Source organism: Vipera ursinii, assembly GCF_947247035.1.
Source record: "Vipera ursinii genome assembly, chromosome: 2".
Lineage (NCBI taxonomy): Eukaryota > Metazoa > Chordata > Lepidosauria > Squamata > Viperidae > Vipera > Vipera ursinii.
Genome location: NC_139513.1, coordinates 14,166,798 through 14,177,769, shown reverse-complemented (window position 1 = coordinate 14,177,769; position 10,972 = coordinate 14,166,798). Strand labels below are relative to the sequence as shown.

General features: G+C 42.3%; 1 protein-coding gene across 2 annotated transcripts; it reads left to right on the top strand.

Annotated features, from left to right (window-relative positions):
• The first annotated feature begins 245 nt into the window (after positions 1-245).
• On the top strand, positions 246-9,867 carry LOC310635280 (uncharacterized protein). Of its 2 annotated transcripts, none has more exons than XM_083354057.1 (2): positions 246-401; positions 4,079-9,867. In XM_083354057.1, exon 2 carries the CDS (start codon positions 5,125-5,127, stop codon positions 7,330-7,332), a length of 2,208 nt encoding a protein of 735 aa, XP_083210183.1. In that variant the 5' UTR covers positions 246-401; positions 4,079-5,124; the 3' UTR covers positions 7,333-9,867. The 2 variants fall into 2 exon arrangements, with proteins under 2 accessions (XP_083210183.1, XP_083210182.1); XM_083354056.1 differs by lacking the exon at positions 246-401 and adding an exon at positions 584-990.
• Positions 9,868-10,972: the final 1,105 nt, after the last annotated feature.

Below are 10,972 nucleotides of genomic sequence, written 5' to 3'. Positions count from 1 at the left end.
AAGGGACAGGGTTTTTTTCCTGTTACATGGGCAGCATCATATTTAACTGTTTAGTGCTGAGGGAGGTTTCAAGCAGCTCTTACACTCATGTTCACTTCATCCCTGTTGGTGTTAGTGATGACATACAAAGCCCTTCATGGCATGGGTCCGGATTACCTACGGCAACACCTGCGGCCGGCGTCAACTTCCCTCCGTCCAGTGCGCTCCCACAGAGAGGGCCTCCTCAGGGTGCGGCCGATCAAAGAATTCCGATTGGTGGCCCCCAGGGGGAGAGCGTTCTCTGTGGGCGCGCCAGACCTTTGGAACCGCTTAAGAGTCGAGCTCCGGATAGCCCGCAACCTTCGCTCCTTCCGGCGCGATCTCAAAACCTTCTTTTTCAAACAAGCTGGCCTGGTCTGACGGTATGGGATTCGGTTTTTATAAATAGTTTTAATTTTAATCTGTATTAATTATTACGGGCATAATGGTTTAATCACTTTTTAATTTTTGTATTCTGTTTTTTATTATGTATTGCCCTGTTCACCGCCCTGAGTCCTTCGGGAGAAGGGCGGTATACAAATTAAATAATAATAATAATAATAATAATAATAATAATAATAATAATAATAATAATAATAATAATAATAATAATAATTATTATTATTATTATTATTATTATTATTATTATTATTATTATTATTATTATCTCTGTTTGGTTGCTAACTGACTCTGCGCTGAAGCTCCCTACTGTGTGTAGTCACACAAAGAGAAGCTTTGGGAGAAGCACCCCGTCCTCGGGATTTCTGTTGACAGCTTGCTATTCATTTGGGACCTCTACTGCTGCAAAACATGGCTTTCAAGGAGTTAAGGCCACAAAGTACCGTATTGCTAGAAAGGCCGGGAAGTGAGGAGAAGGAGAGAGGAACTTCCTCTACCGGATCACTGATGGGAGGAGGGTGGCGTGCAGAGAGGCTCCCGCGGTCTTCCAAGGATCCAAGCATCATCTGGCAGGTGAGTGGGGGGCAGGTCGGAGGAGAAGCCGGGAGAAAGTCGGGCTGTTTGGTTTCCTCCACAGCGAAGACGCAGAGAAGCAAGTAGAATATGCAATAAGAGTTGGAAGAGATCTTTGAGGCCATCTAGTCCAATCTCCTGCTCGATCAGGAGACCTTATACATTTCAGGCAAATGGCTGTCGAGTCTCTCCTTGAAAGCCTCCAGTGATGGAGCACCCACGACTTCCGACGGCGAAAACTATGTTTTTTCCGCTGGTTAATTGTTCTCACTGTCGGGAAATTTCTCCTTGTTTCTAGGTTAATCTTGTTCTTTTCTTTAATTAAGGCAGTCAATATAGCCATCTCTGCTAACTCCATCAGGTTTTGTAACCATCCACTGTGGGAATGAAAATATTCTTCCATTTTTGTGCATAAAGTGCCACCATCAACAAATATAACATCAATGTTCTGTTTTTTTTCAAGTTATTTATCCATTAAGCCTAAAAGAAAATTATCTAGTATCCCAAAGGCAGTTGCAGTTTGTTTTTCTTTTCTTCTGATCCAAGAAGCTTCTTCAGCTCTGACTGAATGGTGGGGAATAGAAAGATTTAAACTCCTTACAGACAGCTGTTCATTTGCATTTTTTAGCAAGTTGTTAAAGCTACCTGGAGGTTCATCTGTGTCTTCAGGGTCACCTGAGTAGTGCAAATGAGGACCCAGATTGTTGGGGGCAATAAGCTGACTTTGTAAAAATGCCGTGGGGGGGGGGGCTGAAAGCCCTAATAAGCAGTCATATACATGGAATGAAGGCTATTGCTAAGCACATTGGTTTGTGCTTAAATTGTAAGCCGCCCAGAGTCTTCGGAGAAGGGCGGGATACAAATGGGATTAAAATAAAAAGAAATAAATCTTTCTGGCGCTACTAGTACTAGCCCTCTGCTCTTCCCCGGTAGCATATTGGACACCTTCCGACCTGAGGGGCTCATCTTCCAGCGTCATATCGTTTTGTCTTTTCGTACTATCCACAGGGTTTTCATGGCAAAGATACTGGAGTGGGTTGCCATTTCCTTCTCCAGTGGATCACGTTTTGTCAGAACTCTCTGCTATGACCTTTCCGTCTTGGGTGGCCCTGCATGGCATAACTTATAGGTTCATTGAATTATGCAAGCCCCTTCGCCATGACAAGGCAGTAATCCATGAAGGGGGGAAATTATATTACCAAGCAGCTATTTTAACATGGATTAAAGAATGGATAACACTTAGAGAGAAAAGAACACTATACCTAGAGAGGCATGACCTGCAGATTGGCTGGAATGCCTTTCTGTCGTATGGAAAGAATAAACCGCATAGATATTTTCAGACCCATGCTATAAGAAATGCACTTCTCTCAGAGTGGGAAAAAAGAAAAGAAAAAAATTATACTAAGATACCTGACTGGCTCTCAACAATGGAAGCTTTTGCTTACCCAAACTTAACTAACTACGATAAAACTGTAACATATAAAGACTTACTGTATAGTGAAGGAAGACTGAAATCTAGACAAGACTTACAACAGCAAGGTATTGACTTACCATGGTGGACATATCTACAAATCCAATCGAGATACTAAAAAGACATGAAAGTAACGGGGTTCTATAAGGAACAGACAGAGCTTGATCTTACATTGTTAAAAAGAGATGAAAAACTGATTTAAAAACTTTATAGATTACTGCTTAACTTAAAGATGGAGGAGGAGCAAGTTAAAGAAACAATGATAATGTGGGCAAAAATGTTGGTCATACTATAGAGCTTGAAGAATGGGAAAAGCTATGGGATAGAAATATTAGACTAACCAAAGCTGTATCATATAAAGAAAATTTGTATAAAATATTTTATGGATGGCATATGACACCAGTAAGACTAGCCAAAATGTTTAAAAATACTTCAAATGTTTGTTGGAAATGTAAGCAAAGACCAGGTACTTCTTATCATATCTGGTGGACATGTCCTAAACCAAAAAGGTTCTGGCTTAAGGTACATTTATGGTTAGAGAAGATGATTAAAAAACAAATTGAATTTAAACCAGAATTGTTTCTCTTAGGAATGATAGGCCCTAACTATGATAAGGACAGCAGATACTTAATGTTACATGTATTGAACGCAGCGAGAATTATGTATGCCCAATGTTGGAAAAATGAAAAGTCACCAACAGAAGAAGTAGTAATTAAGAAGATATTGGAATATGCAGAAATGGATAGATTAACCTTAGAGATTAAAGAGAAAGAGCCTTCAGTTTATTATAGAACTTTTATCAATGACTAGATAAACAAGTTAGAGAGAAAGGAATGTGATATGCAGTTTTGAATCTATTTGACTAAGAATGTTATCATACATTGAAAATTTAGTATTGTGTTTGATAATTTATGATATCTGTCGATGTTATTGTTAGGCTCATTATCTTTATATATTTATTTATATTTACCCAGACAACTTGCTGTTTGCCAAATATTGAATGTTATTGTGGGAAACCCCAATCCCTACCCTTAAACTTTCCCCCACCCTATCCCAAATCCCCATTTCCCTACCTTCCTTTTTAACCCTATAAAAATAATAAATGCTTTTTAAAAATAAAAAAAGAGATTTGACGGCCACTTGTCTGAAATGGTATAGCAGGGGTCTTCAAACTTGGCCCTTTTATGACTTGTGGACTTCAACTCCCAGAATTCCTCAGCCAGGCATGCTGAGTTGAAATTCACAAGTCATAAAAGACCCCTGTGGTATAGTGTCTCCTGCTTGAGCAGAGGGTTGGACCAGAAGACCTTCAAGGTCCATTCCAACTCTATTTTTCTATGTTATATGTTGTATTAATCTTAATCACAGAGATTCTATCAAATAATTGCCGTACTAAGAATTTTTGATTGACCCAAGTCAACAAAAGAATTTCATGGTTGAATACAAATGTGAACTTGAATCTCAGTAATCTTACAATGTGTCAAATGAATCATAATTAATGTAAGACGTTATTTTAACATTGTGGCATGTTTGTTTTTTATGTGTTTTTCTTTTTCATTTATCACATCTTCAGCAACCATTTTATAAACAAGTTACATTTTTCTTTGGATCTTATAGACAAAGACGATGCCAATAAGAGCACGCCAGACAACTGAGAATAACAAGCAACGTTAAAAAGGAAAGCAAATCAAGGCTGAAATGAAAGTATTTTCCGTTTCCTTTAAAAAAAACCACATAATTCTTCTCCTTCTCCAAGAGGTGATCAAGAAGAGATTTCAAAATGGAAAACATAGAGTATGCAGAACTCAAGGGAACATTACAGGTAGTCCTTGACTTAGAACAGTTCATATAGTGACCAAAGTTACAACGGCACTGAAAAAAGTGGCTTATGACTCATTTTAGAAGCTTATGACTATTGCAGCATCCCCATGGTCATGTGATTTATATATGGATGCTTGTCAGCTAACTCACATTTATGACGGTTGCAGTGTTCTGGGGTCATATGATCCCCTTTTGCAATTTTCTGAAAAACAAAGTCAGTGGGGAAGCCAGATTCACTTAACAACCTAATTTAACAACCGCAGAGATGCAGTTAACAAACTTACAAGAATATTGTACAATGGGGCAAAGCTCACTTAACAAGTGCCTCACTTAGCAACATAAATTTGGGGCACAGTTATGGTCGTACGTCGAGGACTACCCATACATGAAAAGGTCAAAGATTATTTTTTTCAATTCACCAAAAGAGGGAAACATCTGGAAGTCAGTGGAGAGGAAAAGGTCAATAGGATAATCACACAGGGCAGACAGCGATACAGGCCTTGCCCTGGGAGGAAGAAAACAGCTTGAATCAAAGCACCACTAAACAAGGGATCACACATATTGTTGACCTCATCAGTGATGGAAAAGCTCCACAGATGTGCCTGTTGTGGGAATAGTGCAGATTTAAAATCACAGCTGATTATGCACGAAATGATCCACATTGGAGAAAAGCCATGCAACTGTGGCAAAAGCTACTCAGAACAGCTCCCTTATGGTACATGCAAGGACCCACACAGGAAAGAAGCCCTATAAATGCTCTCAAAGTAGAGAGTGTGGTAACTTGACGATACATTAAAGAACTCATACCATGGAGAATCCCTTGGAAAACACTGATTTGGGGGATGGACAGGAAAAAAAACTCCTTTGAATGTCCTCATTGTGGGAAAAGTTTCAGTGAGAATTCTTATTTGGTGAAACACCAGAGGGCTCACATAGCAAAGAAATCGTATGAGTGTCCAGTTTGTGAGAAAAGTTTCAGTCACAATTCTGACCTGGTGAAACACCAGAGGACTCACTTAGGAGATAAATCATATCAATATCCATATTGTGGGGAAAGTTTCATCACAAAACTTCACCTCATGAGTCACCAGAGGACTCACACAGGAGACAAATCCTTTAAATGTCTTGTTTGTGGAAAAAGTTTCAGTCGAAATTCCCACCTGGTGGTTCACCAGAGGACTCACACAGGAGAGAAACCATTTAAATGTCTTGTTTGTGGAAAAGGTTTCATTCAGAATTCCCACCTGGTGGTTCACCAGAGGATTCACACAGGAGAGAAACCCTTTGAATGCTCTGATTGTGGGAAACGTTTCATTAGAAAATCCCACCTCATAAGTCACCAGGGAACACATACAGGAGACAAACCATTTGAATGTCCTGACTGTGGAAAAAAATTCTATCACAGTTCCAGCCTGGTGGAACACCGGAGGACTCACACAGGAGAGAAACTGTTTGAATGTGCTCTTTGTGGGAAAAGTTTTACTCAGAAAGGCAACCTGGTGGATCATCAGTGGACTCACACAGAAGACAAACCCTTTGAATGCTCTGATTGTGGGAAACGTTTTATTAGAAAATCCCACCTAATAAGTCACCAGGAAAGACACATAGCAGACAACCCATTGGAATGTCCTGACTGTGGAAAAAAATACTGTAACAGTTCCAGCTTGTTGATACACCGGAGGATTCACACAAAAGAGAAACTGTTTGAATGTGCTCTTTGTGGGAAAAGTTTTACTCAGAATTGCAACCTGGTGAAACACCAGAGGACTCACACAGGAGAGAAACCGTATGAGTGTCTTGTTTGTGGGAAATGTTTCAGTCGCAGTTCCAATCTCGTTGAACACCAGAAGACTCACACAGGAGAGAAACCATTTGAATGTGCTGATTGTGGAAAACATTTCATGAAAAACAGCACCCTCAGGATACACCAGAGGACTCACACTGGAGAGAAACCCTTTGAATGTCCTGATTGTGGAAAATGTTTCAGTCAAAAAGTCAGCCTGGTGATACACCAGAGGACTCACACAGGAGAGAAACCCTTTGAATGTCCTGATTGTGGGAAATCTTTCAGTTCGAATTCCTACCTGGTTATACACCAGAGGATTCACAAAAGAGAGAAATCATATCAGTGTCCATATTGTGGGGAAAGTTTCATTACAACATTCCAGCTCATGAGTCACCAGAGGACTCACACAGGAGAGAAACCCTTTAAATGTCCTGATTGTGGGAAAAGTTACAGTAAGAATTCCAACCTGGTGATACACCAGAGGACTCACACAGGAGAGAAACCCTTTAAATGTCCTGATTGTGGGAAACGTTTCAGTGGGAATTCTGTCCTGGTGAGACATCGGAGGACTCACACAGGAAAGAAACCGTTTGAATGTGATTGTGGGAAACGTTTCAGTCACAGGTCCAATCTCTTGGAACACCAGAGGACTCACACAGGAGAGAAATCATATCAGTGTCCATATTGTGGGGAAAGTTTCATTACAAAATTCCAGCTCATGAGTCACCAGAGGACTCACACAGGAGAGAAACCCTTTAAATGTCCTGATTGTGGGAAAAGTTTCAGTCGGAATTCTGTTCTGGTGATACATCGGAGGACTCACACAGGAGAGAAACCCTTTAAATGTCTTTTTTGTGGAAAAAGTTTCACTCACAATTCCTCCCTGGTGATTCACCGTAGGACTCACACAGGAGAGAAACCCTTTAAATGTACTGATTGTGGGAAACGTTTCAGTAGGAATTCTGTCCTGGTGATACATCGGAGGACTCACACAGGAAAGAAACCGTTTGAATGTGATTGTGGGAAACGTTTCAGTCACAGGTCCAATCTCTTGGAACACCAGAGGACTCACACAGGAGAGAAATCATATCAGTGTCCATATTGTGGGGAAAGTTTCATTACAAAATTCCAGCTCATGAGTCACCAGAGGACTCACACAGGAGAGAAACCGTTTGAATGTCCTAATTGTGAGAAATGTTTCAGTCAGAAATACCACCTGGTGATTCACCAGAGGACTCACATAGGAGATAAAATGGTTTTCTGATTGTGAGAAATATTTCCTCAATTCAAACCTGGTGAAACACCAGTGGACTCAAATGTAGGAGATCTTTCAAATGTCCAGTCTATGGACAGTACTTCAGGCATAACTCACTCCTTATTGCATACTAGAAAATCCACGAGGCAAAAGTTGATGGGTTTACAGAAGGCTTGAATTTTGTTCCTGATCTCCCTTTGAGAGTGTAGCTGAGAAACTGACTCTTTGAATTCTGGCCTGATCCTTTTTATTCAACACATCTCAGATTTTGACTAGTAGGTGGAGAATAAAGGGAAAACTTTAGAAATTACTGGATATTTTCTTTTGCAGAAGTTGTGGAATTCCTCAAAAACGCTTTTGGTTTTGAATATTGATTATGGAATTCCAACATGTGGAGTTTCTGTCTTCTATCTTCTTGTCCTGCAGATTATGAGCGCCCTAATTCCCTTGCCACCATATAAGTAATCCTCGAGATACAACTGTAATCGGGTCTCCCAATTTTGGTTGCATGTTATAATGGTAGTTAATTAAGATTACCTTACTGAACTACCCACACCCTTTTCTCTCTCTGATGAAGCCGTGAAATGAATGTGCAAGTTGTTCACCACAACAGTGGCTCCCTCAGAAATTGGGGAAGCTTTTGGAGGCGTATCACAGGCCCAGATTTGCCTTCCAAAGACCTCCCCTATTCTAACCTTTGGAATCCATGCTATTCTTAGTCCTGACTCTCCCCCCACCAGGCATCACAGCCTCCTCCTCCTCCTCCATACCTTTTGAAGATCTCTGAACCTCAGTGGGGAAACAAGGCAGGGCACGGATCCCTTGGCTGCGTGACTGTATCGTGGAAGCTGCCATTACTTTGAACTGTACCCCGTATTCATCCCTGGGCCATGCAGTGGAGTTGTGGAAGCAGCCGCCATTTTGCCATGCCTGCCTCTATGTCAAAATGGCGGCCGCTTCTGGGTCACTGTTGCATGGGAGTGAGATAGACTCTTCTGTTTTGCTACATTAACACTTTATACACTGTGTTAAGGGTTTGCTGATGACACCACTCTTAGAATAAAGTGTTCAGTTCTGGTCACGATACAAAAAATTTGTTGTGTGCAGAGAAGAGAAACAAAGATGATAAAGGGTTATTAGGAGGGACATGATAGCTGTCTTCCAGTACTTGAGCGTCTGTCACAAAGAAGAATGGATTGACTTATTCTCTAGGGCACCTGAAGGCAGGACTAGATGTAAAGAGTGGAAGTAAGGGGTGGAAGATTCTTAAATTGAGGTCTATTTCAGAAATGGACTGGACAACCATTTCAGTGGGAATAGTATAATGCTTCTGACTTGACCAGCGGGTTGGACTAGAAGACCTCCAGAGTTCCTTCCAAGCCTGTAATGCTATGTTTCCATGAATTCAGAGGCAATTTAGAAAATAGATAAAGAGCAGCCGCATGAATTGGATTCTCGTAAAGTGGCTTTAAAAAAAGTAATATTTAATTTGGAAAAATAATTTAAATTACAAACTTGAAAAAAATAAAATAAAAAACAAAACAAGGATATACAGAACATTCAAATAGAAGGAAAATATGTGCATCAATAAGACAAAACCAGATTTACATATATTATTCCCCTCCACTTGAATATTCATAAATATATTGGAGCAATATTACTTTCCTTCCCTTACGAAGTAGGCCCAAAATTTATGAAGTTCTACTTCTATTTACAACCAATTTGACCTTAATCTACTTGGTAGATAGAGAGGCAAAGTAGTTAACAGGTGAACCAACAGCAAACATGTCAAAGCACTTTGTTAATAATCTATATTCTATTTTACTTCTATAAAGCCTAGAACAGCTTCTTATTTACAGTAAGTTACACAGTGCCTGCTCATTTCTGTATCTGTCAACTGCCCCACTCTGCTAGTCAACAAGAGAAACTCCTGGGTTTATTTTTTCCTCCAAGAGAATACTTACTGAAAAGCCATGTGGGTACAGAAGTGGGAAATCCAGTTCTAACATTTTGCTTGTAAAAGTCATAAAACAAATTCCTCCTTTCTCCCCTGGATCTCCCACTGTCCTTTGAACATCAGTCAGTTGCATTTGGGTTGTTTTGAGAACGATCTCAGAAAAGTGGAGGCAATTTGAGCTCCCGGACCTGTCACTTGACTTAAAATTATTTTATTTCATCTTTCTAAATACACCACAGAAGCATCTTGATCTCTTTGGCAAGTTGTGTGTAAGAAACACTGGAGAGCTGCATTTTCAGTGAAGATTGTACAGCCCATAAAAGAGCTGCAATTAAAATTGAAAACCTCCGCAGACAAGGCTGTTCCTTCACGTGGGCAGAGAGAAACAGGGATGCAGCAGTCACCAGAGAGAGAGGCAGATGCAGGAGCTCCATCTCAAAGGAAGCCCACCTGGACGCCTCTAAGGTCTCCGTCACCCGCCTTCCAGATGCCACTGGCCTTCTCCTAGCATGGCTCATGCCCGGGGAGGAAGCCCCCTTCAGCCACGATCCTTCTGGGCCCAGATCCTCTTCCTCCCCTCCAGGCACTGGCAGGCTGATGCTCCCCAGCAGCGAGAGGGGAACGTGGGTGCCCAACCTTCCGGGAAACACCAGGAGCCCCCAGGGCGGGGAGCCGGGCTGCACCAAGAGGGGGGGCTGCGGGGCAGGAGGGGGGCTCGGGGGAAGGATCTGGAGGGGATCGAGAGCCGTTCGCAGAAGCCGCAACCCAGGAGGAGGAGAAGCGAAGGCGCAGCGCTTCCCACGGAGCAGAAAAGCTCGCGAGGAATGGGGGAGACCCGGAAGGGGAGGGGGCGCAACTGGGGGAAACCCACCTCTCCCTCCCTCCCTCCCCCGAGGAATCCCCCCTCCCCTTTCCCCCCCCGGGATTCCCCCCTCCTGATTGCCCTCCCCCTCTCGGAGCCTCCTTGCCCACCTAGCGCCCCTCCCCGCGAGGAGAATCTCCGCAGCCCTGGCGTAAGAGGCGTCGAGAGACCAGGAAGGGGAGATGGAGGGGCAGGAAGCTGGATTGCCAGTCCCCCTTTATCCTCTCTAGGCGCAAAAACTCTGCGCTTAACTCCTCCGCTGAAGCGCTGCGGGGAGGGGGCGACTGGGGCGCCGCCGAGCGATGCAAAAGTGCTCCAAGCGGCAACAGCAAAGGACCGTCACCCTTCATGCAAAGCCCCAAGACCAAAAACTAGGATCCAGATTGAAAAGGAAAGTTGCGTGTGCCAATCTGCACCTCTAAATGCAAATTAGGAATTCGCTATTGAAGGCCTTAGACGCCGGAATTGGCTGAATACAATATCTAACCTTATGCAGTATTTCGAAAGGAGTCTGGTAGCACCTTTTCTGACTAACAAATTGTATTAAAATGCATAACTGACTCTTGGACTGCAAAAGGGCTAGTCGCTTTTCCCTCTACGGTTTGGGGCTCCCATGGAGTCACAGGTCTCTTCTCCCAACAATATGGAGAATCCCTTGTTCTGAGTAGAATAGATGATCCATTTCCTGCCCTTCTTCTCCCGTTTTAAGGGTTTTCATCTCTAAAATGAAGCTGTACCCAAAAAACAACTTGGTTCCCCCTTTCCACCAAGAGAGTTGCATCTTCCCCAAGAATAAAATGAAATTAGGCACAGGAGCCGTCAGACACCAC

What these genes read in the sequence shown, in the direction of transcription:
- LOC310635280 (XM_083354057.1), top strand. Translation starts at nt 5,125, where the DNA reads ATGGACAGGAAAAAAAACTCCTTTGAATGTCCTCATTGTGGGAAAAGT.